The sequence below is a fragment of the Scylla paramamosain genome, chromosome 3 (assembly GCF_035594125.1).
Source record: "Scylla paramamosain isolate STU-SP2022 chromosome 3, ASM3559412v1, whole genome shotgun sequence".
NCBI classification, from domain to species: domain Eukaryota; kingdom Metazoa; phylum Arthropoda; class Malacostraca; order Decapoda; family Portunidae; genus Scylla; species Scylla paramamosain.
This window is the reverse complement of record NC_087153.1, coordinates 38,760,522-38,788,241: the sequence shown is the minus strand read 5'-3', so window position 1 is coordinate 38,788,241 and position 27,720 is coordinate 38,760,522. Positions and strand designations below refer to the sequence as shown.

At 41.9% G+C, this 27,720-nt stretch overlaps 2 protein-coding genes and 1 long non-coding RNA gene across 5 annotated transcripts in view; 2 read left to right on the top strand and 1 right to left on the bottom strand.

Annotated features, from left to right (window-relative positions):
* Positions 1-8,252, top strand: part of LOC135096775 (girdin-like) — a 71,629-nt gene extending 63,377 nt beyond the window's left edge. The window contains exons 28-34 of the mRNA XM_063998524.1: positions 402-428; positions 2,079-2,151; positions 2,497-2,756; positions 3,399-3,606; positions 4,757-4,815; positions 5,005-5,172; positions 5,572-8,252. Coding sequence (XP_063854594.1) covers positions 402-428; positions 2,079-2,151; positions 2,497-2,756; positions 3,399-3,606; positions 4,757-4,815; positions 5,005-5,172; positions 5,572-5,779 — 1,003 coding nt within the window. The 3' untranslated portion in view covers positions 5,780-8,252. The remainder of the gene's footprint in view (positions 1-401; positions 429-2,078; positions 2,152-2,496; positions 2,757-3,398; positions 3,607-4,756; positions 4,816-5,004; positions 5,173-5,571) is intronic.
* A 360-nt stretch (positions 8,253-8,612) lies between these two features.
* Positions 8,613-14,532, top strand: LOC135095314 (uncharacterized). 3 transcript variants are annotated; one of them, XR_010264275.1, is made up of 3 exons: positions 8,613-9,652; positions 10,027-10,446; positions 14,182-14,273. It is a non-coding gene; the product is annotated as an uncharacterized LOC135095314 (long non-coding RNA). The 3 variants fall into 3 exon arrangements; XR_010264266.1 differs by lacking the exon at positions 14,182-14,273 and adding an exon at positions 14,393-14,532 and having other exon boundaries at positions 8,833-9,652; XR_010264277.1 differs by lacking the exon at positions 14,182-14,273 and adding an exon at positions 14,393-14,532 and having other exon boundaries at positions 8,838-9,652; positions 10,100-10,446.
* LOC135095309 (uncharacterized) lies at positions 12,688-27,441 on the bottom strand. Its single transcript, XM_063996077.1, has 5 exons — positions 26,775-27,441; positions 24,058-24,266; positions 19,038-19,211; positions 18,506-18,665; positions 12,688-17,912 (listed from the first exon to the last, which is right to left on the bottom strand). The coding sequence occupies exons 1-5, from the start codon at positions 26,798-26,800 to the stop codon at positions 17,444-17,446; spliced, it is 1,038 nt and encodes a 345-aa protein (XP_063852147.1). The 5' UTR covers positions 26,801-27,441; the 3' UTR covers positions 12,688-17,443.
* Between the last annotated feature and the right edge of the window lie 279 nt (positions 27,442-27,720).

Genomic DNA, 27,720 nt, shown 5'->3' with positions numbered 1-27,720 from the left:
CTCAAATTTTAGAACTCATCGTTTTTAGTGTGAGTTTATCTGGTTGAACATCTTACTTAGCCGTGTAGTTGAGGTGTACAGACACGCTTCCTGACTAACCTGTGGTGGCTAGTTGTGAAACGCTTCCCTCCTGCCTTATCTTGATGGATGAACTGCTTCTCTGGTTTTGGGTAAACATTTAAACTGAATAAGAGAAATGAATAGTGACACATGTTTTTTTCCATATAAAGGGGCTATTAATAATTTTATCATAATACCCATCTCATACTCAGCATATGCTTGATGTCTCTCTCTCTCTGCCTATCCTGAGGTTAACATGTGCTGTGCCTAGCCTTAGTGTTAAGTGGTAACAATGATAGCAGGCATCAGTGGTGGCTAAGATGGTATGTTCTCCCTGCTAGGTTATCCCCGGGCTGTGTGCCGTACTCGTAAGTAAAGTGGACAGTATAGTTGGAAGGTTTATTGAATGCAACTTTCTTTGTCTGTTTTTAGTTCTGCAGAGCCGCTACTTCTTTATGTCAGATTCACAGATATGCATGAATGGATTCATTATGACTGGAGTAGTGTCTGATCATAGGTATTTTTTGGTCTGTCTGTAGTCGTGTGCCTTGTTGAGTGATGCCCATAAAGCTCCTGCAGAACTAAAAGCAGCTTTCAGTCTCTTACAGTCTTTTCAGATCTCCTGTTTGGGACTGAGCTTTCAGTTTTTATTCCTGTAGCAGCAGAACTGTCCTGACATTCACATCATTGGATTGTTGTTGACTTGCCGTAACTCTGACTTCTGAATAGCAGCAACAAGTGACAATCACATTTCTCAACCTACAAGTTTAATTGTTATTACTGAAATGACACCAAGACATTAATATTGTGATTCTTGATATGCCTTGCAACTTATGAAATGAAATTGATTGAGATCACATTTAAAATATTTTATTATAAAACTAAGTCTGAGAAAAATGTCTTCTTTCATCTTTGGTTTTATGTCAAAAATACTCATTGGCTCTGAACTCTTGAATGTTGTAGCAAGGTCTGTGATTGTGTGTAATTACTTGCCAGACTGAATTTTCAAAGACAAAAATCAACATGAAATTTTTGTTGTCTTTTCAACTAGCAACTGGTGTTTTCAGTTGTGCTTGTTCCTTGTTGTTCTGTCAGCCTCCAAGACTTGTGTTCTGTTCTGTAGCTGATTCTTTGGTGAATATTATAACAATGTGTTTTTTTTATCACCAGTTGACTTTGACCATCTATCCTGTTTCTCCTTTCTTCATATTCAGCTGCTTTGGCAGTGTACAGTACATCAAATTGCTTATTACCTCATGTGCTTCTTTAATTTTTAGAATTCTGGTTTCGAACATTTAGTTGTAATATATTTCCAGATTGTTTTGAAAATTCATAAAACTATGAATTCAGTTTTGTTTACCTGTTCAGTTAGCCGTGACATGCTTCCCTCTTGCTGATCTGTTGTACTGCCTGCTGTATGGTTAAACCTTGGCATGTAAACCCATTCCTCACATGCGCTGCCAAGCCAGCGAGTGCCTCAGAGTGCCTGGCGGAGGATGTCGTAAATGTTAGGTGTAGTTGTGTCTCAGGAATGTCTATGGATGATTGCAAACGTCATGTATGTAGAATCCTCTTGTATGAAAAAGTTTATTCTTGTGACTAATCTGTGGATATGTTTTCATTCTAATTTTGGACCTGTAAACTTGTGTGTGCCATGTGCACTGTGTGTTCTCTGCCTGAGGGTCTGGACTGGTCTTGCTTGGTAAATACCACACTTGGGAAGCACCCAATCCCTTGGTCCTCAGGGGCCACTCAATCCTCACCCCAGTCGGGAAACTGTAACTGAAAATTCACAGTAATGATAACCTGGAAGCAAGTCCTGCATGCTTGTATGACACTCCTGACCTAAACAGTACTCATTGTTAATGTGTTGTTATATATCTGCATATATGATGTACAAAAATTTAAATCTTAAACTATATGTTCAAATATCTAATTGAAAGTCATCTACGGAAAGGAACTGTATTACTACAGCATGTGTTTTTCTGTGTAATAATAAGCTGTGTGTCTCACTCCAGGAAAGGCTTCGGCGTGAATCTTGTGCGGCGGGTGCGCCGTGCTGGTACGGAGCTCATCAGCAAGGTGCCGCGGGTGAGTGGTGCAGAGGCGCCCTCCACACCCACAGGGAGGGTAGCCAGGAGACTGTCTTTGTGATATTCTGGAATTATACTTTTCACTGTCTCATAAAGATAGATATTCCAATTTCCATCCTAAATGTTTATTTCTTGAAAACTGTAAAAATATTAAGGCATATTTCTATATTTGAGTATTGAAAGGTTCCATAATAATACTGTCCTCCATTCCTGTATAAGCATTTCATTGTAGATTATCACAAGTGGGAAAGATATTGTATTATATTACAACAAGACTATCAATTTGGCATCAAGTATTTATAATCAATTATACTCCTCACCATTATAATTTGTTGATACTCAGAGTGGACGGTCAAGGTCCCGGGGACGTGAGGAGGGCGGGGAGAGTCCAGACTCCTCCTCTCTGGGCTCCTCCTCCCACGCCAACGACTCCATGGACTCAGGCTCCGAGACTAGGCGCTCCTCCCCAAACCTGCCACCCTCCCCCACCCACAATGGGGAGGCAGGGGAACAGGGCACCCTCAAGGAGACCCAGACCCCCAACAACCACAGGAAGAGTCTGCCACCTGCCCTCAGTGATGCCTTTGCCTCTCAGGTGCTCAGGTGTGTTGATTACTAGCCTTCTTGTGGTGTACAGGCATCTCAGTTAGTGCTGAAAATATCTTGATTTTGCATAAGACCTAGATAATTTTCTGGTGGTGTTATGTACTGGGCCACTTTTGTTGGAAAAATACATATCTAATGGTGCTGTCTCATTATTGCAAGTCATCACAGTCATCAAATTGGAAAAAGGATTCAGAATTATCTTGTGAATATGTATCCATTAATACAGCACGTAATTTCAATTGGCCTCTTTTATTTATTCATACTTATTGTTAGGCAGCAAAGCAAACTGTGAACAGTCATTCTAGTGATGTAGAATTAAAAAGAGAGAAGCAAGCCTGGTGTTGGTACCTAAATTGGAAGTCAGATATTCACAAGTTTTAGGCCCATATTCATAAACACTTTGCCCTCTCATCATGACGATTTTCAAAAGCTACAGAGATGATTAGCTGAGTTCACAATAGTTTCTCCTCTTAATAATGTAGAAATCTTGTTAATCTACCACTAGAACCATAAGAATACCCTTAAAAACCTATGTCACTTCAATTAGAACTTTTTGAATGTAGTGGAGATGCAGTGTGGAAATGTTTCAGAATTGATTGTTTAGAGTGAGTGGAGGAGGGTGACACATATCTATTGCAGGGGCTCCATATCATCTGAGGACGTGGTGAGCCTGAGGTCCGGGGAGGCCAGCGATGGGCACCACGAAGACTCTCTCTCCACCGTCACTGCTGGTAGCAGCAGTGCCGAGCTCCGCCGCGCTGGTTCCCGCCGACCCGTCTACCTCACAGAAGATGCAGACTCGGTGTCAGTGCGGGATGGGGTGCCTGACTCGGTGGTAGACAACCAGGTGAGGGAGATACTCTCTGGGAGAAGCAAGTTTTATTTTCCAGTCTGTCATGATTTCCACAAGGGAGGCATCCAGACACTCTCATATGATGGCAATACATGTAGCAGCCCCAGGATCCCTTCTGTGGGCAGCTTGCAATATACCAAACACTATTAGTTTGACCAAAGATTTTACAGAATAGTTACTGGATTGTACACCTAAATTGGGCAGTAGGGAATGGTGTGTCATGTATCTTCTGTGTGGTGTATTTGTCTGAGGCAGCGAGGTGGCTAGGTGGAGCCTGGTAATGCTCTGTGAGGGCTTGTGCAGGTGGTTGAAAATGTTATCTGTTGACCTATAGTGATATTTCCAAGGAAGCCATTGACCAGAGTTTATTGATGTTACTTGTACAGTATATAATATGTATGATGGTTGTTAAAATGCTAAAAATGTGTAGGAAAATGTTAGAAATATCAAACAACAAAGTAAATGTGCCAATGTGATGAAAAGATGTCGGGTATTTGACTTAATTCTTCATGTATTGTTACTTTTCACCTGCAATGGTCTCCTTTGTTGTGTTATTTTATTCCATGCAATTACATACATACAGAAAGCCACCTCTCTTTATACAAAACTTAAGAATTAATGGCTGAAACTGTGTGTGTGGATATGTGCATTCAACTCTGACTACTTATATGGAGATGTGTGATCCACTGTGATGGTTGTGCCATAGTCACAATCATCCCGTTGTGTTCCCGGCTGTCCTCTTGTGAGGTGGCTGGCTGCTGCCCTGTAGAATGCTGTCTTGACCATCAGGTGTCAGATGCAAGTAGATAGAATACTGTGTAAAATTGCTGAGAAATATATAACAGCTCACTGAATCAAGTTGTTTCTAAATTCATCAACTCATTTTATTTATTGACAAAGTGCATTTCCTCTTGTGGCTTCCTTGACACGGGTTATCATGGGGATCTCTTCCTCCTCCTCCCTCCGTCACTGACTTTTATCCTCAATCTACTCATGAGACAAATCACACAACTCAGAACTGTGGCTTCTAATACTCACTCTGGAAATATTTGGCTAGCTTCTGTAACATCAACACAAAATATCAGCTTGGCTCCTGTCCTAAAGCCACATGTGGATGACAGAAAGTCCCTGTACTCCACCACAGAACCGAGGCCGCTCCTCAACCCGCAGCTCGTCGTCCATGAGTCAGCCCGTGGCCAACAGGTGAGGCTGTGTGTGTACCTGTAGAAAACTACACCATGTTAATTTTATGAAAGTTTCCTTATTTGTAAAAGTTTTGTTCTTTATAATGTATCAAAGTGTATGAGTGGAATGGATGCTAAGTAATCTTTCACCAGCAGTAGTGTAAGGAAAGACAGTTGATACTAGCAGTGTGTGTTTCTTCCACACCAGGAGCTTCAGCAGTGTGCACAGCAGCCTGCCAGCGTCCCGTGCTCAAACCCCCGGGGGAGGCACCCCACGGGCCTCCACACCAAAGACAAGCTTGAGAAAAGAGCGCCCCTCTGATGACAGTGCCCCACCCACCCCCCGACTGCCGCCCCGAGCTGACCACATCACAAGGTGTGTTACATGATGGTCTTGAACCAGTAGTATACCATGATGATTTCACAAGCAGATTGTAGATAATAACATATATCTGTATTTCTGATCTTTTAACATAACTTATAAATGTACTTAATGACAGCATAAAATGGCTGTGATAATAGTTGTTTAAATTCTAGTTGTCATTTTTTTTAATTCTTTCACTATCTTTTATAATTCTACTTTGCTTGGCATGCAGGCAAGTGGGTTCAAGACTCATGGCAGTTTCTCAATAAAAGAGGTAGTGATCTTTCATGAGCCCAGCCTGTTCCACGTGATGTCACTGTGTCATCATGTCAGTCAACATACAGTTAGTTTCAGTACCACAAATAAGGAAACATTCCATGAGAGCCATCACAACCCTGTGTGTTTTTGCAGTGCCCCACAAGTCCCTCCGCGGGCTCGGCGAGGATCCAGCATCATTGCACCAGACTCCCCTATTTCTAGTCAGTCCACTCCTCCTGATCTTTCTGACCCCAAGCCTCCCAAGCCTCCTCCCCGCCCACCCCCTAATGAGGACACGCCCCTCAAGACAGAGAAGGACATTGTTGATAACTCGGTCTGGTATGAGTATGGGTGTGTCTAGTGGCGGCCGGGGTGGAGAGTGGCGACAATACTTTGATCAAACGTTACCTGCCATGCACAGGTGAAGCTGCATCCCCAAGGCTGCAGGGCCACACCTAACAGCCTGACACCTCCACACACTTAGTTCATATGAGTAACTTGTCTGATGTCTTCTGTTTGGAATCACTTGACTTCCTTGACCAGGGCTACACCTAACAGACCCTGACTCCTCCACACACTTAGTTCATCTGAGTAACTTTTCCAATATCTTCCATTCATAATCACTTGACTTTCACAATCTTGGAGTATGTTTTGAGAGATGCTGTTTTGAAGCATTGCAGATACAAGTATAAAGACATAAATTAAGAAGTTTCCTAGTCTTGTTGGTAAATTAAGAAGTTTACTAGTCTTGTTGGAGGCCTTGCCATTCCTACTTACACAAGTATTGAGATTATAACTACAGCATCTGCTCTGTACATAGACACAACTATACATACACACAAACAGAGAAGATCTAATATTGAGGTAGTAAAGAGAGGCTGGAGACTTGAGATAACACATGAAAGGTCTAGGAAGGAGAAATGCTTGAATGACATGAAAAGTACAGATTCCTACATATAAATATGGAATAGGCAACAGAGGCAAGGAATGTGCATCAGCTATAGAGAAATAAGACAGATAGAGATGCAGAGATGATCACACGAATACAGCCAGATAAGTACACATAAACACAATATGATAGACTAAGCATAAATCCTGTCCATCCATCCAAGTTTCATCTCAGGTCGTGCCATCCTTCACAGACACCTGACAAATGTAAATACACATGCACTTGTTGGCCACCTTTGCTTTGTTGGCACTCAGTGAGACCTCATATGTTAGAGATCTTAAGTAAATATAAACAAAGGACATATTTCATTGGGAATGTTTGTACAAGTCTTGGAGGGAATGAAAGGCTTTTTAAGGATGAGTGTGCCACGTTTGCATTGTTGACATTCAGTAAGACCTCATAAAGCAAAGGATGTATTTCAAGGGGAGTGTTTGTACAAGTCACAGAAAAAATGAGGATCTTGTTAGGAAGGACCTGCAGCCTCAGGGATGTCCAGCTTACTCTCACCAACTGGCTGAACTGTAAGTCATAGGCCAGTTACTTGTCACTAGATATTAGCATGTTTCCCAAAGCTATTTCCCCCTTGTGTGTATCAGCTGTTGTACATGATGCTGTAATTCAATATCTACATACCTTTCCTCTCTTTTTTTTTTTGTCTGCCAAGGCTTACCATACTCTGTTAATAAAGCCTTAGTGTTGTATATGTCTAAAGGTAGGATGACTAATAGAAAAACCAACCTGCTTCTGAGGATACGCCCCACACCGACTCTTAATCTGAAGTAGTGAGTGATTCGTGGTATTATAGGAAAATTAATCCTGTAAATGATGTGCATTGGTGTCACATTTTGTTCAGCATAAAATGTAGTGCATCAGAATTCATGCAGATCTCAACTTTTTTCCTATTTTATTTTATTTTATTTTATTTTTTTCTTGTCATAGGTGAGGGCCATTTATATATTTAGCTTAGTATTTACAAGACCTGCAAATGACTCATGGTGGAATCCTTCATGTATTACAATAACTTGACATCAATAGTTGTGACTGCTAAGCCATCTCAATGTTTGGTTTAATGTTGTATAAGAAAAGAAACTGATGTAAGAGCAACTTTTATCATGGGAGTTCAGAAGCTACTCCTTCCTTCTGAACTACAGTGTGGGGGCCAAGACACTGTATGTACATCAAAAAGAAATATGTAGTGTTCAGGAATAACCATACATGCTATTTCCTGTGTGTGTGTGAACTGCTGAAGTAGGGATAAGCTGTACACTTCATGGAAAAACTGAAGCTTTTCTTAAACATGTGGTCAGTGTCTGTCTCCTGTCCCTCATCTTCTGACTTTATACCTTTCCGTGGGTCTTGGTGAGGTATTGTAAGCTCAGCAGGTATCTGGATGGCCCTCACCGCAGGGAGTGTTTAGGTTCTCCGTGCTGCACCAAGTGTTTTACAGACTTTGTGAATTATTTGTATATACATTTCAGAGCACAAAGAATTCTTTGTACATACATCTATTTAGTTTTTTATTGAAGTTTTTATGTAAGCCAACCCATGATTTTTCTACATTTTTGTAGAAAAATCCTAATGGCTGTAAATGTACCTTGTAATTTCATTATATACCATTATCATATCATTTTTTATGCATTATATTCATCAGGCAAACTAAACAATAGTCATTCATCATTGTATGGAGGATTCCAGACTGTGGGATGCTCCTTTGGCTTGGGAAGATGTTGAATTAGGCTTGGTCACAGTGAGTCCAGCAGCGATTACTGTCATTATGTCTTTGCTCGTCAAACTGGTATCTTGAGTCACATCATATTGTTCCCTGTGTAAAATATCCATGCAACTTTTTTTTTTTTATTAAGCTTAATGCAGTATCAAAAGTGAATGCCATGTGTATTATTGTATAGTGTGAGATTCCCTCTGCATGTATGAAATGTGAGGAAGGTTGTGTGCATTTGCTTTGAGATGGCTGAGTGTTACTGGGACTGAGGGAGGGGTTGAGTCACTCTGCCTGGTCTGTGGCCCTCACCCTGACACTCCCTCAGCTGCAAGAAGAATACAGTAACCATGAATTACTTGATCCCTCTCATGTGTACATATACTACTGGTTCAGAATCTCTTATCAGGAATGTTTAAAACTGGAAGCATTCTGGAGTCTGGAACACACACACACACACACACACACAATTTCTGCTGAAAACATGGTTACATTCTGAAAAAAAAAATTCAACATTGAAAAACAGATGTTGTGTAATTTAGAGTTAAGAATTCTGGATAAAGGATTCTGTCATCAGAATAACTCCATCAAGAAATACCCATGGTTACTGAAGCAATGGTACAGTGGAGGGCAAGGACTGGAATATACCATCTAGAAGCGTGTATTGCTGAACCCAGGAGGAGTATGATCAAATGTGACAAAATAGTTTTGCATTTCACTCTTTTTCCAGTTCGCCATTTCCAGGACAAGCAAGGTAATATAGAATAATAATAATGATAATAGTAATAGCAATAATCTACTATACTCATTCTCACAAATTTCCCTCATGAACAAAGGCAGCACCAGAAAAAAAAAAAATCTAATGTAATATTCCTGATGACTTCAAAAGGAAGTTGGAGAGAAGTAGTGAAATTAATTGGGGGATGCATGATCATATTCTGAGACACTTGCATGCCGATAAGTTGATCCACCAATGATCAAAGAAGCGGAAGGCTGAGTGGAAAAAAGTGAGACACCGGATCCATGACTGTAGCTCGAGTTTACATCTGTCCTGTGACAAATTTGAACAATTATCATCTTTAGCAACCCTTTAGCTCCATCAGCGTCCTGTTGGTAAACCTATTATTAAAAAGGAAATCTTTTGTCCTTAGTAAAAAGTGATCATTCAGTATTCGGTTTACTCAGTTTCGGAGTGTAATCGAACCATACTGGAACCTAAGGATCTACGTACGTCATTTTTTCTAGTACGAAACTCAACACCTAAATTGCAGAAATACGAAACTTTTTGGATAATTAACCCATTATTTTTGCATAACATTTTCTTACATGTAATTTGAGATTGCACCGTACTTTGTGAGTTAGGTGACTGTGCCGGTGAAGGGAGCGCATAGCTAGAGATGCGCATTAAGCAACGCGCAGCGGAAGGAAACATGGCGGAGACGAGACGAACAATTGAGAATGTTCTGCATTTTGGAGCTATTTACAAACATCCCAAGGCATACACACGCCGAGAAAAGATATCAAGATACATCTGGAATATAACGCAACCCTCACACATCATTTGAAAGGTAAATAAGAGCCGGAACACTGAAATGAAGAGCTGTATAGGGTGGCCGGCCCAGGGTGGTGAATGGTGGAAGTAATGGTCTTGTTGGGCAGAATAGACTGGATGGCAGTAAGTACATGGTGAGATAGGTTATTTAGTGTTGGTGGAGAAGGGAGAGGAAGAAGAGTAAGCCCATTTGTTGTGTTCTGCTTAGCCCATTCATCGGTTAAAGCCCAGATTAGGGGACAGCACTTGTCACAGTGGCCCAGGGTTAGGAGTGTCATCCACCACAGATGAAGGCCAGTAGGACAGAGATGAGTGCTGAGGTCACACACAACTATGGTATACGGCCTAACTTTGGCTTTATCAACCTTCTAGCTTACCCTTTTTCCTCAGGGTAATGAGAAAGTGATTTATGAACCCCAATGACATCCCAAGAGCACAGGCATGACAGCTGCCTCATCTTCAGGAAGGCGTACGTGAGGCGAATGACTGCAGGTTGTTGTTGACACCTGCCACTGCCAGCTGGACGGGCAGAATTGGTGATGCCCAGGACCAGGGAGCTGTGTGGCAGAGTACAGTGTCAGTGGAAGTGTGGGCACTGCAGCAGAAGTGTTCTATGGTCTCTTGTGGACTCGTGGCAGTGAAGGTCAGGGGTCAGAGCAGCAAGTGTCGTGTGGTCCAGACAGGGGTAGTGTTGGCATTGTCGGAACCCGTGGCTATCGGAGGAGTCACTGTGGTACTGACCCATGGAAGTGATGAGGATGGTGTCACCGAGTGCGCTGCCCCACCTGCTGTGGCGCATACATTATTATGGTAAGAAATTCTATTTGCCAGTTTCCCAGTCTTGCAAGTGTCAGTGTAGCCTTTTTAGTAAGTAAGATTGAAGCAGTAACGTAGGAGTGGATAAGACAAGAAGTTTGGTTTAGAAGATCATTAATAAATAATAAGAAGAGTGGGTGACAGGACAAAATCCTGAGGAACACCACTGTTAATAGATTTAGGAGAACAGTGACCGTCTATCACAGCAGCAATAGAACAGTCAGAAAGGAAACTTGAGATGAAGTTACAGAGAGAAGGATAGAAGCCGTAGGAGGGTAGTTTGGAAATCAAAGCTTTGTGCCAGACTCTATTAAAAGCTTTTGATATGTCCAAGGCAACAGCAACATATTGAACCTTCCTTTTAAGGTCACTAACCTAACCTAATATTACTTAACTTCCTAATCCCCCATAAGGTAAACTAACGTAACGTAATATTTTGTAATCCCCTACATTGTCAGTCATCACTACATACTAACAGTTAACGAAAAATACTTTTAAAAGAAGATGAGGGAACCGGCGGTAAAGTGCCAGTTCGTACATTCACAGCCAGCATACGTCTCTTCCGTAGCCATTGTCTAACTGACGCAGCACAGACAGTCCCTGATGCTCCTTTCTCCTCTAAACACACGTGCCTATATGTGATTGGCCGACAGACTTCCGTGTGAGCTGATTCGCAGCAGGTAACCCCACGTCATCATAGGCCTTAACACGTGACTCCACGTCGCGTCGCCATCGCCCATGCGCACATTTGATAAACATACGAACACAGTATTCTACAAAAGACGACTGGAAGTGGATTTAAGCTAGAACTGACTTAAACCTTCGAATAATAAATAAATTAACAAAAGTACACGAAAATAGTATATTACCGTATATCTTAATATTTACTATGTTCTACCTACATCATCTTATATTCACCGAAGGTCGTCTGTCTGTTGTGCCCTTATAATCCATTATCTATAAGTGACTAAGATTTCTAGAAAACTGTGATTATAACTCTTAATTGTAGTGTAACTACCGCCAAGCCAATTCGTAGAGCACCCTCCTCCCATCCATCCAGCCTGCCCTACCACAACTACCTCAATAAACACTCGTTCAAAACACTTTTGAAATAGCCCGTTCGTATTATTACTCGTTCGTAATAACACAACTTTCATAATGACTTACTGCACATTCGTAACACTAATTTGTAATAACACTAACTGCAGATTCCGACGCTATGCAGTTTTGGAATATATAAAAATTTTCTTCACTCATCTGCTATAATAAAAAGTGATCTACATCTTGGATATGTCACCTGTACTCTATATTCTTAAACCCTCGACTGAATTACTATGTTATTTCAATAGCATCCACGATTACATACCCGAGGATCCAGTCTCAGTCTCTCCACTACGTCCTCTTCTCATGACTGCAGCTGAGCAAAGTAAGACGTGCAGTGGTTAACTTCTTGACTCCACCTTCCTCTTCTGCTGATTGGAGGAGAGGAGGAGAGGGTGGAGGGACATCAGGGCTCCTTCCATTCCCTTCCCCACTCCCTCTCACTTACTCGTTTGTTCTTGTTTGTTATTTTTATTTATTTTTTTATTCAGTTTTATCAGTACGTTTTGAGGTAACATGCGGATTGTTCCTGTGCATTGTGTGTGGTTTCTCTCTACAGGAGCAAGTATTGGTGAGTTGCCTGACTGCTGGTCATTGGTGCTTCATATTGGTCATTTCAGTGGTTCATTTCAGTTATCGTTTCTGTTATTATCTCCGTATCTTTATACTGTTAATTCTAATACTGCTGCTTCTGGTAGTGTATTTTACTATTACTACTACTACTACTACTACTACTGTTGTTGCTGCTACTACTGGTGATAAAACTTCACCTTACAAACCTTTCACGAATACAACTAGCATCCCCCCCCCCCTCTCTCTCTCTCTCTCTCTCTCTCTCTCCTAGGGGCAAAATATACTTATGATCCAGCAGCCATTGATGGAATTTTAAACTTTACTTTCAAGGGGCATAAAGATGATTAGTCAGATTAACTAAAATATTTTTGCCATTGATGATGCAGAATCCTTGTTAAACTACCGCTTGAATCATGAAAACACTCTTGGAAACACTTCATGACTTCCACTAGAGCTTGTAAAGTGTTTCTAGTGTGTTTGGACATAAAGAAAAAGAAATAAATGAATAAAATAAAATAAATCCACCAACACTCAAAACTGGGAAAGAAATCATGTACAATACTCTTGGAATATTGTTTATTTAGTTATACAAAATATATACAAGACCTTTATTACATATGCCCAAAAAAAAGTATAGCAATCCTGGAAAATAAGACTTTTTTTTTCTGTGATGGAAAATACATAAAACTTGAATTGATAGCAGTGGGTGAAGGTGTGCAAGTCTTCATAGGCGTCAGTGAAGAAATGGCTGTGATGAGATGGAGGTGACAATTAACGACTTCCAATATAAAGGAGCTTCGGTGAAAGAATCGCTAATAATTTTCAATAAAAACACGCGTGATTTTGCCTGTGGATCTTTTCTTCATCATTAGCAGAAGTATAGACTAAAGGCCAATTGTTTAAGTGGCTTTCTATTCCATTCTTTTCGGGCTAGAAGTTAATTTGGTACCAAAATGTTAAGTTTTTGCTTCAAGTTTCCTCTTATACACACTGACTGAAGACCAGCGGGGGAATGCAATTTTCTATTCCAGTTTCCTTAACCAAATGCTGAATCGGTGCCAAAGTGTCTTGTGTTCTTCATTTTAAGGAAGCTAGTATAGTTTGGGAGCTCAGCAGGAAACCAATAGTGAAATGTAATATTTTCTTCCAGTCTCCTTAATTAGGTGACTTAATAACAAATGTGTTATTTATCCTCTAGGGAACTATTTCTACAAGACTAAAAAGAAGACAGCATGATAATTTTATGAATATGATGTTTGGGATTGTCTATTGAGGTGAAGGTATTACAGCATATATGGACAGTGATAGCTGACATTAGTTACCATTACTGTGTTGAAAGCCTACCAGGAAATGATCAAGTGTCAACTAAGGGGAAAATCAGACGATCTTGGGTGAAACAGGACTTAGACCAGCAGAGTCAAGAGAAAACATGATGTAAGAATTCTCCTAAGTCAAGGGTTTATATCAGCATGAGGAGAGACTCAAGGCACAGGAAAAAAATCATAAAATGGGGAAGTAATTGCTTGGGGTTAAAGCAAGAACAGAACCTCTCAGTCTCTTTCATAGGAGGCTTAATTGGGAGTGTCCATGTTTTTCCTTCCCTGGCAAGCACTTAATAAACAGCAACGACACTTAACAGACTGGTGTGTGTCTGGCTGAAGAGGGAAGTGACTTGTGTTCTCCCTCCCTGGCACACACCAAACAGACAACTGACAGACTGAACTAAGGATGTGGGAGGTCTGCATATGAAGGGAGAGAGAGAGAGAGAGAGAGAGAGAGAGAGAGAGAGAGAGAGAGAGAGAGAGAGAGAGAGAGAGAGAGAGAGAGAGAGAGAGAGAGAGAGAGAGAGGGGGGGGGTTCCATAAGAAATGTGTGTTGGTTGACTCCCACAAAACAGAACTACAACAATGCAAGAAATTTTGAGCATGGATAATACTTATACCATATGTAGTAGTTCTATAAGCTGGTTAGGTTGTACTGTACTTAAAAATTTGATGCTGTAAAAATGGCAATAATTTTTTTTTTTTGGTAATGTAAAAGTGATTCTCCCTTTAGGTTATCATCAAAGCATCGAGAAAAAATAAGATTCACAGCGAGATAATGAAAAAAAATAAATAAATAAAATAAAACTGCACCGATTATAATATCTACATCACACATATGAACACAACTTGTGAATAAATTTGCTGTGACATGATTAATAAACTAAAAAATCTCTAGTACAAATCTGCAATAATCATCAGAATCAATTAGAAAAAAGTGTCAGCTTGTTACAGTACAGTCCATCTTCACCACAAGTCTACACAAGTCAGAAGAGGAGACACACTGGTGGAGAGCTCACTACATGCACAGTTCTGTCTAAGCTTCTTGCGGCCCAAGACACACCTGCCTGCCTGAGCTGAGGGGGATGCAGTGCAGTGTGTGTTGGGCAGCCTGGTGGTGCACTTGTGTTGCCACCAATCTTAGTGATACTGGTGTTGTATTTAATAGCTATTTGAAGACTACAAGGGTGATTTGAGAGTATTCAGATTTTTTTTTTTGTTTTTCAACATTGTGATTGCTTATGTGATTGACAGTATGTTTCTATATTTTGTTTTTATTATTGTGCTGAACTGTAGAGTGAAGGGATGTTAAATTTATCTATTTATGCACTTGTTGGAAAATGAATGTTAATATATTGATCACCTATCTGTTTGCTGTCTCTTCACCTACACACTCCTTTTATTGGGCATAAATTAGATGGGAGGGTGCAAATCTGTTTGATATGCAAGACTAAAATGAAGAAAAAAAAAAGGAAGAAAATGCTAGATTATGAATGAACAGAAAGGAAATTAGAGAGCTGAAGGATTTGTTTTGTTAGAGTTTCACAGTAATTGTGAGAAGGCATATTTTTCATTTTTTCAGTCACACTGCAAAAAATCATAGGATGAAAAATTTCAGAAATGATCTTTATGGCCTAGTTATTCAGTACATCAAAAGTTTGTACCCATGCATGAGACTTAATGAATTATCAATGAACACATTAACAACATAATCAACATGCCGTGTCACTGACTGGCTACACACAACAGCACTGCAGCCTGTCCTGGTGTGTCATCTCATCCCAAGTGTGGCATTCAGCTGAGCCACACAGTGCCTCTCCATGACACACACATACACACACACATGCACAGTCCCAGGCAGCAGTACAAGCCCCTGTCTGGTGTGGGCAGCTCACTCCAATAAAACAACATACTGGTTCACAGAACACTGTAGGTGCCCAGATATGTGCTGGGTATTAGTGCAACACTAAAAATGCAGTACTGATATTTTCCTTAATCATGACATAATTCCTCTGGGGAAGTGAGGCAATGAAGTACAGCACCCAAAAAGACACAAGAGCATCAGGGCAGCAGTGACAAGTAGGCACCCTCAGCCTGGGTGTGCCAGTGGCTGCTACACCAAACACCCTACAAGTGTTCAGCAGCGACAGATATACAAGGGTTCCTGATCCTGCTTGTCACTCCCACATCACAGGAAGAACGCTGGCAACATAATCTAATCTATAATGACTATTTTTGGTCACTTTCATGGTACATACTTATAGATATAAGCTTAATGCTAACTATTTACATCTCTTACATGCATGATAATGTTTTCACTATTCAGATGTGATTAAAAATACAACTTGTCACATTCTTTTTAAATGATCAGATGTGAGACAGTCTGTATGTTCCCTGCACGTGAGCAGTGGGTCAGGAGGCTCCGCAGCACTCAGCCTCAGGAGGAGCAGAGGAGTGACTTGTTACTCATTGGCTGTGAACACTCAGCCAGTGTGGAAAGACAGACTTGGGGGAATGTGAGTGTGAGCAAGGCAATGTAATTTATGGCTTGTGAGGACCTGATGAGCCACATGTGGGGGGAGGAGTAAGAGGAGGAGAAGAATGTGAAGATTATCAACAAATGAAAGACAGAAGTTGGCATCCAGATATCTGAACTGTCCTGTTAGCATCCCTCCTGCTTATGTGGTGACTCTGAGGATGACAAACTGAGGGTATGGTGTGCTACAGAGGACAGACACTTGATTAGTCCACTTCCAGCCACTGAGAACCTTGAGTTTAAATCCCCTGCCATCAATCTCCACAAGAGGAAGTCTCCTTCAAACTTAACCTACCAGTTCACCCGATTCCTTTCAGCTGAAGGGAACCAGAAGACTCTTTGCATTACACTCCCACCCTTGTCTGCCCTTGCCTGGCCAATACTAGCCAGAGCAGCAGAGAACAGAGGATCCAGTACCTCAGAACTGTCCCTGATCTCTCTCTGGCTGCAGCATAAGACTGACTGACTGGTTGATTGAGTGACTGACTGATTGGTTGATTGAGTGACTGACTGATTGGATGATTGAGTGCCACAACAATAGTATAGACACCTAGGACAGCTTCTCAGTGTCCCACTAATCCTAATCCCTAATCTCTCTGGCTGCAGCATGAGGAGCCTGACTGATTGATTGATTTAGTGCCACAAGAGTAGGGTTGTATGTGCAGACAACAGACATTAGAGACAGCTTTTCAGTGTCCCACAAGTCCTAACCAGGATCAGACAGATAGCTACCACACACTACCAGCTTCAACCCAGTGGTATCTAGCTCATCATCCTCTGCATGTTCTCCAAGTGTTCTCAGTGTGAGGAGAATGAGAGCAATCCAACAATCCCTCAGAAAGATCCTGGACATTGACAGGTCACCATGAAGGAAACTAGAGAAAAGTAAAGAAGCTTCAGGAAAAAAATAAATGTACTTCCTCCAACCCCAGTGTGTGGTGAGGGCTACACTGTACACTAACTATATACATACAGGCTCAGCAGTCCCACAGGATCAGTGTATATATTCTTAAGGGGCAAAATTCCCTCCTTCCAGCCAGCTGCTCAGTATCTCATGAGCTGCTCAGCTGTCCGAGGGTTAGGTGCAAATTTTACTGTATGGATGTCTGGACACTTGTGCTCCAGTGAGTGGCGTCCTGATGGCATGCTCATCTATCAAATGTCTGGAGCATGTACGCGATGTCTCTCAGTGTGAAGTGATCACAGTCATAAATTTAATTACATCTGTTCAACAACTTTTCAAAAATAAGGCTGTGAGGTATCGAGCCTTCATCCTTCATTTATAAATATTTAGCATGACATATGAAAATACATACATGTATATATAGATTTCTGTATATATTTATATATTTATATACCCATCATCTGCTCACGAACACTAGTAACACTTACATACCTTACATGGGGTGGAAACAGTACACTAGAATCAGAGTTCAGATTCAACAGGCAAGATCTGAGGTCAAAGATGCGCTAGGACGGATATCTCCGCGTCAGCGGCGGGGGGCGGCTGGGGCGGGGCGCTCACATAGTTGGAGTTTGAGCCAGAGACAGTCACCACCACGGCGTCTGAGCCAATCACCTGCGAGGAGTCAGTGGTCTGCACGATGGTGACAGTGTTGTCATCCTTCCGGCCGTCTTTCTTGGCTGGCGGCGGGGCGGAGTCCTCCATGACGGCCACCTTGTCCTGCTCCATTGGTGCGGCGCGCATTGAGCCATCCTGGGAGGGAGGCGCACCCCCAGAGTAGATGGAATCGTGGGAGAGGAAGGACAGGCAGGAGGGGTCCCGGGAGTGTGCGGGGTTGATGGAGCCGCCTGGGTGGGAGGACGGCACTGCTGCATCAGGGTTGTGGGACACGGAGCCTTCCCTGGACCTGTAGCTTGGCGGCTGGCTGTAGTTGCTCTCCCGGCCCAGTGTGTTCACTGTCAGGCTGTGGAAGAGGTGCCATAGTGACTCAAAGGTGCAGGTCTCAAAGGTTCTGGTCTATCAACTTGAGTTTTTTTTTTTTTTCATGTAGGAGGGACACCAGCCAAGGGAGAGAGAGAGAGAAAAAAAAAAAACCCTCAGATTCCAGTCCCCTACTCTTAACAGGACTCTAATGAAAAATGGTGGGGTTTTACTGATTGTGGTAGTTTAACAAGGATTTTGTGCTGTGGTCTTTGAAAATAGCCTTAATAAGCGATAAAAACATTTATTGATAGAGCGTGCCCTTCAAGGTGTGTCTGTGGAGGTCTGATGTAGGATGAATATGGTTCTAAGTGTAAGTATGTCCACTCAATCTAACTTTTTTTTCAAATAATGCACAAAAAATAACCAATAGTGAGGCTTTTACGAGAAGATATCAGTACATGAAATAACTTTCATTCTGAGATAAGCTGAAGCACAAGTAAGTAAACATGTACAAATGTGTGGAAATATCAATGCATAATAACTTTCTTTTCGAGATAAACTGAAACACAAATAAGGAAACACAAGTACAGAGCAACACAAATGAATGAAAAAAAGTGGATGCAGAAAGCTCACCCTCGCAGGTTGTGGGCACCAGAGCGGTAGGTGGGCGGGGGAGAAGGCGCCTGGGAGGCCTGGTGGCGGTCCAGCAGCAGCAGGCGGAGGCGGTACTCCTGCATGGAGGCCTGGTAGCTCGGCGGTGGCGGACGGTACTGGAACTCTGGGTACATCATGGCTGCAAGGTGGGCAAGTGTTATGTGGAGGCCTGGGCAGGGAGGAGCGGGCAACGAGGTTAAGGACTGGAGATGAAGGAAATGTGTTTGATTTGCTTGATATCAGAATAAAAAGGTTCTATACACATACTAGTTATAAAGTGACTATGAAGAGGGCACCAATACGTTATATAAAGCAGGTTGTGGATATTAAACAAGTCTGCGCTCTTCAGATAGAGTATAATAATAAGAGGTCAGTGGAATATACCAAAAGAAGAAGTGATATGCGCAAAAATATGAGCAGTAGTAAAACAAAAAAAAACATTATGAAGAGGACAAAATCATTCATATAAAACCTGTTAACCACACACACACACACACACACACACACTCACCGGCATAGGGATGGTGAGGGCGGCCGAACGCGGGAGCCATGCGGGCCATAAATCGGCGAGGCTCACCACGTGCCGGGTCGTGGGGCGCCAGGCCAAGCATCACGCGGCAAGGAGCGTCCCGCGAGGTGAGGTGCCACGCCACACCGGACACAGTGATCAGCACGATGCCCACGCCTGCAACACAACACCACATGATGAAATGGTTCTGAGAAACAGCGCGACAAAACTTTTCCTTCACTTCCTCTTCAGTTGATTGTTGTTGTTGTTGCCAGAAAGTGACGTCAATGAGCCAGAGAAACAGCTCATTAAATCCTTTCCTTTGTTTCCTCGCTCTTTATTATTATTATTATTATTATTATTATTATTATTATTATTATTATTATTATCATTATTATTATTTAGAGCGTTTGTCATAAATACAGAAAAAAAATGTATTCAACTTTCCAAATCCGTATTTATTTATATAGGCGGATGTTACAGTGCAATCTCTCTCTCTCTCTCTCTCTCTCTCTCTCTCTCTCTCTCTCTCTCTCTCTCTCTCTCTCTCTCTCTCTCTCTCTCCTCCATAACACCGCTACAAAACAACGTAATCGCGAGGCATAAACTAGAATTACCCTCCACCATTTTCATAATTAAGGATCAAAATATTTCTTGAAGTCACGCCATGTCTGCCAGCCTCTCTCTCTCTCTCTCTCTCTCTCTCTCTCTCTCTCTCTCTCTCTCTCTCTCTCTCTCTCTCTCTCTCTCTCTCTCTCGGAACGTAAATGTGAAAATTATGAAGGACGAGAGAGAGAGAGAGAGAGAGAGAGAGAGAGAGAGAGAGAGAGAGAGAGAGAGAGAGAGAGAGAGAGAGAGAGAGAGAGAGAGAGAGAGAGAGAGAGAGAGAGAGAGAGATAATAAGATGAATGAATGTATAATGGAAAGATGGAAGTAAAGGAGAAGTAAATAAATGAGACGACGACGAGGAGGAGGAGGAGGAGGAGGAGGAGGAGGAGAAGGAGAATAATAATAATAATAATAATAATAATAATAATAATAATAATAATAATAATAATAATAATAATAATAATAATGATAATAATAATAATAATAAGAAGAAGAAGAAGAAAAGGAAGAACAGTAACAAGAAGAAGAACATGAACAAGAACTTGAAGAAGAACAACAGCAAAAAATACGAGGAGAATAAAAAAGAGAAGAACGAAGACGAAGACAAGGAGAGGAAGAAAGAAGAGAACAAGAACGAAGAAGAGGAGGAGGAGGAGGAGGAGGAGCAGGTCAAGGAGGAGGAGAAAAGGACAGGAGATGCGAAAGAAGAGAAGAGAAACACGGAGAGAGTTTGAGAGGAGGTGGATCAGATGAGCGAAGGGAAGGGAGGAGGAGGAGGAGGAGGAGGAGGAGGAGGAGGAGGAGGAGGAGGAGGAGGAGGAGGAGGAGGAGGACTAGTTCCCCCTTCTTCCATCCCTTCCTCCCCTCCCACACCCTGCCAGAGAAGCCTTACAGGGTAGGATAAAATCTTGACGTTGGAAGGGAGGAGGGGAAGGAAGGGAGGGAATGAAGGAAGGAGAGCGAAAACATGAAAAAAAAAAAAAAAACGCATGAAAGAAAAAAAAACAGGAAACTTAATTAAGCCAGGTGTGAAAAAATATAAATAAATACAAATAAATGAATAAAAAAAGGTGAAAAATTAATGTTTTCTCCGTTGTTTTTGTTTACGTAATGTTTGATTTCAGTAATGTATGTATATTTAAGAATACTTATTTACTTATATAACAATGTATTGGAAGCAAAATATGAAAGCTCATGAGAGAGAGAGAGAGAGAGAGAGAGAGAGAGAGAGAGAGAGAGAGAGAGAGAGAGAGAGAGAGAGAGAGAGAGAGAGAGAGAGAGAGAGAGAGAGAGAGAGAGAGAGCAAATCCCATAATGACCCAGAATAACGTAATTACACCCTTAGGGATGCAAGGATTTTACGTTACAATTTACGTATTATTATTATTATTATTATTATTATTATTATTATTATTATTATTATTATTATTATCATTATCATTACTACTACTACTACTTCTACCACCACTACTACCACTACTACTACTACTACAACTACAACTACTACTACTGCCACAGCATCAATCAAATGATATCAAAATAAATGAAAGACAGACAGATATACTTGTAATCAATGTATATTAATCCTTTTCCTCTTTTATCTATCTATAACTATTTACCGATCTATCTATCTATCTACACTAACATTTCATATCTAATATCCATTCACTCATTTATTCCATTCCACGTTTCTTTTTTATTTGTCCTTTCAGATCTCTCTCTCTCTCTCTCTCTCTCTCTCTCTCTCTCTCTCTCTCTCTCTCTCTCTCTCTCTCTCTCTCTCTCTCTCGGATCTCCACTACCCCTTCCTAACAGAGTCCTAAGCAACCTACACCACCCTTACTGCTCCTCTCCCCTCACCTCTCCTTGACCCTAACGCTAACGAGGTCCTGTTACCGGCAGGGGTCGTGTTTAGTGGTCGTTTGGGGGTCGTACAGCGGCGGGGCGGGGCTGGGCTGGACGAGGGAGGGAGGGAGGAAGAGAGAGAGGACGGGGAATGAAGTGTATAGGAAAGGAAGGTATGGGGGTGTGTAAGGAAAGGGTTGAGGAGGAGGAGGAGGAGGAGGAGGAGGAGGAGGAGGAGGAGGAGGAGGAGGAGGAGAGGCCATGAGGGAAGCGATAAGTTAATTAAGGAAGCGAAGGAGAGGAAAGAGTAGAGTGAATGATGAAAAGTAGGTGGAGAGAGAGAGAGAGAGAGAGAGAGAGAGAGAGAGAGAGAGAGAGAGAGAGAGAGAGAGAGAGAGAGAGAGAGAGAGAGAGAGAGAGAGAGAGAGAGAGAGAGAGAGAGAGAGAGAGAGAGTCAGCAGAAAGGGGAGACGTTCTGTGAGGGAGGGTGAGGTATCAGAAAAAAGGGAGAAAAAAGAAAACTCAGATTAAAGTAAAGGGAGGGAGGGAGGGAGGGAGGGAGGGAAGGAGAGAGAGGGAGAGGGTGATAAAAATGTGAAGAATGAAGAGTGGAGGTAGAGGTAAAAGGGACAAATATCAGGACCACCACAAGTAGCAGTAGTAGTAGTAGTAGTAGTAGTAGTAGTAGTAGTAGTAGTAGTAGTAGTGGACAGTCAGACTCACATCTTATAGTTCAATTCAATATTTTAAGAAAAGTAGTCGAATCATGGAAACAATATTCGTGGTAATAGTATTTTCGACGATTAGAAACGAAAGGAATAGCAAAATATCGTTAATATGAGAAAAGAAGCAGGAATGGAAGAAATAATAACAGCAGAAGCAAAAGAGGAGAGAGGGAGAAGGACAGAGAAGAAAGAACAGAAGGTATACCGTAGTTAAAATTATCATCTTTACAATTATATGTGAAAAATGATGAAAATACAAGAAATAGGAGTAACAGACACGAAAGATGTGAGAAAAAAAGACGACTTGTGGTAATAGTAGTAGTAGTAGTAGTAGTAGTAGTAGTAGTAGTAGTAGTGGTGGTGGTGGTGGTGGTGGTGAAAACCCGGACCACAAGAGAGAGAGAGAGAGAGAGAGAGAGAGAGAGAGAGAGAGAGAGAGAGAGAGAGAGAGAGAGAGAGAGAGAGAGAGAGAGAGAGAGAGAGAGAGAGAGAGAGAGAGAGGGAATGGGGAGAGGGAGACAGGCTGGAAATAGCAGTTCGGATATGGGGAGTGAGGTGAGGAGGAGGGGAGTAGAGAGTGAGTGGGAGGGGAGAGAGGGGGAGTTGGGGTGGTAAGGAGGTGCTATTACACGTCCGGTCATCAACACAGAACACCACACAGCACATCATTGTCCACACCACCACCACCACCACCACCACCACCGCAGCCGCTGCCACAGCTGACTTCCTGCCGCCTCGTCACTGACACACACTGACACACACACACACACACACACACACACACACAGACACGTGAACAAAGGGAGCATTCACTGATGGCACGGCACAATTAAATAAGACTTATCAGGATTTGTATAAAGGCCAGAGAGAGAGAGAGAGAGAGAGAGAGAGAGAGAGAGAGAGAGAGAGAGAGAGAGAGAGAGAGAGAGAGAGAGAGAGAGAGAGAGAGAGAGAGAGAGAGAGAGAATCCCGCTGATCATGGCGAAAGAGTAAAGCGTTTAAGAATACAAGTCAGTAACTGGAGTATTTGGTCTTCCCTCTTTACAAACTGGCACCTTCAGCGGGCCTTTCCTTCGCTCACTATTTCTTTCTTGCCACTGACCAGAACTCCTCTTACGTAAAATAATAACATTTTTTAAGTAAACATGGCCACGGGATATATATATATATATATATATATATATATATATATATATATATATATATATATATATATATATATATATATATATATATATATAAAAGCTCACTGAGGTCCCAGTCCCTAAAGGAGCCGGAAGGATTGCATAAAATTACCTGAATTTAGAGGAAAATTGTCTTGAAACAGGACAGCTTTATTTCGTAGAGAAACAAGTAAATTCAGGTTCAGTTGCTTCATCCTGTGTACCACCACCACCACCACCACCACCACCTCACCCACGCACTTGTCCCACTAATGGAGCAACGATGATAATGATACAGCCACCCGTTTTTCTTATAACCCTATTTATGAACGTACTATTGGGAAAATTCTAACCTGGTGATGAAAACGCAAAACTGTGTGTATGTCAGTTTCATTTATTTATTTTACCTGATGATTAACATTTTTCTATGCTGTCAAAATAGTTCACTACTTTTCCGTCTTTTTTTTCATGCTGGTTACTAAAGTTTTGCCATTACTACCTCTTAATAAACGGTTAAACTACTACTACTACTACTACTACTACTACTACTACTACTACTACTACTACTACCACCACTACTCGTATTCTGAATTAAATCCCTTCTTTTTTTCTTGTACCCCTATTCATGTACCACACAATAAACTGTTACCACCACTACCAATAACAACAATAACTACTCACCAATCATGAGCAGGGTAATGGTGACGTATTCCGAGTTGTATGTCTTGACGGCCCCCAGCACGGTGCCCACCACGGTGCAACACAGGCCCACGAAGGCGATCATGATGATGAACCAGCGAATGCTGACTGCCTGCGTCACCATCAGGCCGCAGCACGACTTGGCCTCCTCCTCCCCCAGGTAGGGTGGCCCGCGCGGCGACCCCCGGGACCTGGAATGAGAAATGAAGGGTTAGATACGGTGCCAGGTGAGGTTGCGTGAGACTGGGTTGAGTTAGCGTGAGTGAGGTCAGGTAAGGGTGGGTGAAAAGGGATCAGGGTTGGGTGAAGTGAAGTGGTTAAGGTGAGATATGGTGGACGGGTGACGTGAGGGTGGGCTGGGCTAGGCAAGGCTGGGTGAAGTGAGATGAGGTTGGCTGAAGCGAGTTGAGATCAGGAGAGGTTACGTGAGGCTGTGTGAAGTGAGTTAGGGTGAGTTAAAGTAGGATCAAGATGAGAGAAGGTAGATGAAGTCAATATGAGGTTAGGAGAGATTGGCAATAACGAAAAAAATATGCAGGTGATCTTAATTTATTTTTATAGGTGTTCAGCTTCATCCAAAAGGTAATAGACAATTAAGATATTCACCTTTACGTATAATACAATAAAATTTATCCAACTTTTACATGTATGAAATAATTCCAGATCTATAATAACTATGACAGCTTTGAAGAACTGGTTATGTTTTCATGTCACGTTCTAACAAAAAATCTGATGAAAAATTCCGAGCGAGGCAAGTAAAAGGTTACGTGAAATTGAATCTGCTATTTTAACGCCGAGCTGAAGAAGAAAGTCTTAGATGGAGGATTGCAGGTCACAAGATCAACAACTTTACTCTTTTAACGCTGAGCTGAAAAAAAAAAAAAAATCTGAACTGGACAGGTACATGTTAAACGAGATTCCTCCATTTAAATCTGCACGAACCATGAAAATTTTTAAAGAATTCATAAAAATTTACATATATCACGCAAAACAAACTTCACTCCTCTAACACTCGTTCAATAAATTATGATATAGACAAAATTGCTCCCCTTCAAATTCTGATCAATATGGACTTGATTGCACAAGGGAAGGGAAAATATTGACTGTGTACAATTAACTTTACTGTTTTCGACACTCGCTTGAAAAAAAAAAAAAGCAAATAGATAAATAAACTAGAAGAAATAATTGACCGGTGAACTTTGATATTAACCAACAAATATTATCATGTTCTGAAATAGAGTAAGCTTCAGTCCTCACTCCCACGGTTTTGGCTTCCTCTCCACCACAGGTCCTCTGATCCACTGACAGGTGACAAAACGTGACAAATGACAGATTTTTAACACATCAGAGGACATAAAGCCAAATGAAAATATTTTTTTTTATGCTGTCCTTTTCTTTCCCTCAATCTCTGCCGACAGTCTGATAACAAAAACATGACAAATGACAGATTTTTAGTAATACACACTACTAAAACAGCTTCATTACTTGTAAGAAGGGCTCTGGGTGACTTAAGACAACAAAAACACGAAAAAAAGAGAAGATAATAAAAAAAAGGGCCCATGAAAGATGCTAGTACCGAAAACTAACACCATAAAATATCCCAAATCATTATAAGAAGTGTTGACTATTGACCAAAACTATACTGTGCCCCAACAAACTGGCTGGCACCGGCTGCCTAACACAGGAAGAGGCAGGGGAATGTTACGCCACTACACCTGTATTATGCAAGGCCAGGTAAGGCAGGACAGGTGGTAACACAGCCCCCACTACGACCCACAACCACTACGACCCCCACACGCCCTCTCCTCCATCCTCAGCGCTCCAGGCAGAGGGGGCGAGGGGGTAGAGGCGGGTCATATTAAGCCTGATGAAACATGGGACCCCTGCAATGCGCTGGTCAGGTCAGGAAAGGTCACGGAAGGTTAAAATAGGGGAAAAAATACAGGTTTAGGAAAAGATGACTGACAGGCTGGGGAGGGAAAGTCACGGATCAGGCGGAGAAACGGGGACGATTTTACCTGGGAGTCGATACGTTAATTACCTACGTAGGAGTCAATGGATGAAGGTGAATAGTGATTAGTGATCTGAAGGAAGAGAAAGAGAAGGATATGATGGTGATGATGATAGTGATGATTGATGATAGTAGTAGCAGTAGTAGTAGTAGTAGTAGTAGTAGTAGTAGTAGTAGTAGTAGTAGTAGTAGTAGTAGTAGTAGTAGTGAAGATACATAAATAAAATTGTTATGAAGGATAAGTAAGCAATTGCAAAAGAAAAAAATACTAACTCCAATAACAGTGACGGAGAGAGAGAGAGAGAGAGAGAGAGAGAGAGAGAGAGAGAGAGAGAGAGAGAGAGAGAGAGAGAGAGAGAGAGAGAGAGAGAGAGAGAGAGAGAGAGAGAAAATGTTGAAGCAAAATAATCGTAAACACACACACACACACACACACACACACACACACACACACACACACACACACACACACACGTGACAACAAAAAACAAACTTTAAATAAAAAAAGAAAAACAGCTTTCTCTCTCTCTCTCTCTCTCTCTCTCTCTCTCTCTCTCTCTCTCTCTCTCTCTCTCTCTCTCTCTCTCTCTCTGTCTGTCTGTCTGTCAACAACTACACACACACACACACACACACACACACACACACACACACACACACACATACACACACACACACACATACGTACATTCTACACATGCAGTAGTCAAGCATTTTTTCATCATCCACGAACCAATCTTGATCTTGAATGACACTTGATGAACACTTGAATATTCACTTGCAGAAATACATGTAGCAGTACTTGGTCATATCCTCGTCACGTGTTCTCAACGCTCCACTCTTCCCACAAACACGAATTCTTATAGTTCCCCCATCAAATTCCCCCTCATCCACATTCCAGTCACGTTTTCTCAAGTTTTAGCAATATTTCAACATGTATTTCCCTCTCATACCACTGCAGCACGTCTTATCACAGTTTACAATACATATTTCTCATCAAACTGCTTTTGCTTCCTCAAATACGTCTTCTTGCAGTTTAATTTTTCTTCAAACACGTTTTTACAAAATTTTCAGTTAAATGCCTCACGAAACACCCTCATTCGCCACTTAAAATACGTCTTTACGCTCTGTTTCTCCTATAGTCCTCTTCAGAACTCCAACAAGCCGCCTGGGAAACGTTTTTCACACCAACAGAGGCACCGCACCAACAGATAACAAGTGCGTTGCCTCACTGGGCGCGCGGCGTGGCAGGAGTAAAGAGCGCGCGGTGTAACAGAACGGAGGCAGGCAGACGGGAAGGGAGGGAGGGAGGGAGAGAACCGCGTACCGCCCCGCTGCCCTCACGCCACACTGCCACACTGAAACTCCCTTCCCCTTCCTCTCATTCTCCCTCACTCACTCCCCTCGGTGACGTCATAGATACCGGAACGTCATCGCTACGCTCTGGTACGGCTAATACGTCTGTCTTTGCTGTTAAATCAGTATTATGTCAGGTCTTTTAAAAGGCGTGGATTGTGATCAGCTGAGAGAGCGTTCGCGCGTAAAAGGAAGTAAATAGTGACATCAGTTGTATTGGTGGTGACGTCACAGGGAGCTGAAGGGGAGGCACGGAGGGCTCAAGGTGCTGGGGAAGG

Bases quoted from the DNA above. Each gene is read 5' to 3' on its own strand.
- LOC135095309 (XM_063996077.1), bottom strand. From the start codon at position 26,800: ATGCTTGACTACTGCATGTGTAGAAT. The intron at 24,267-26,774 runs GTACGTATGTGT...TTCTCATTCCAG, and splicing joins GACTACTGCATGTGTAGAAT to GTCCCGGGGGTCGCCGCGCG. The intron at 19,212-24,057 runs GTGAGTAGTTAT...GTTGTGTTGCAG, and splicing joins CATTACCCTGCTCATGATTG to GCGTGGGCATCGTGCTGATC.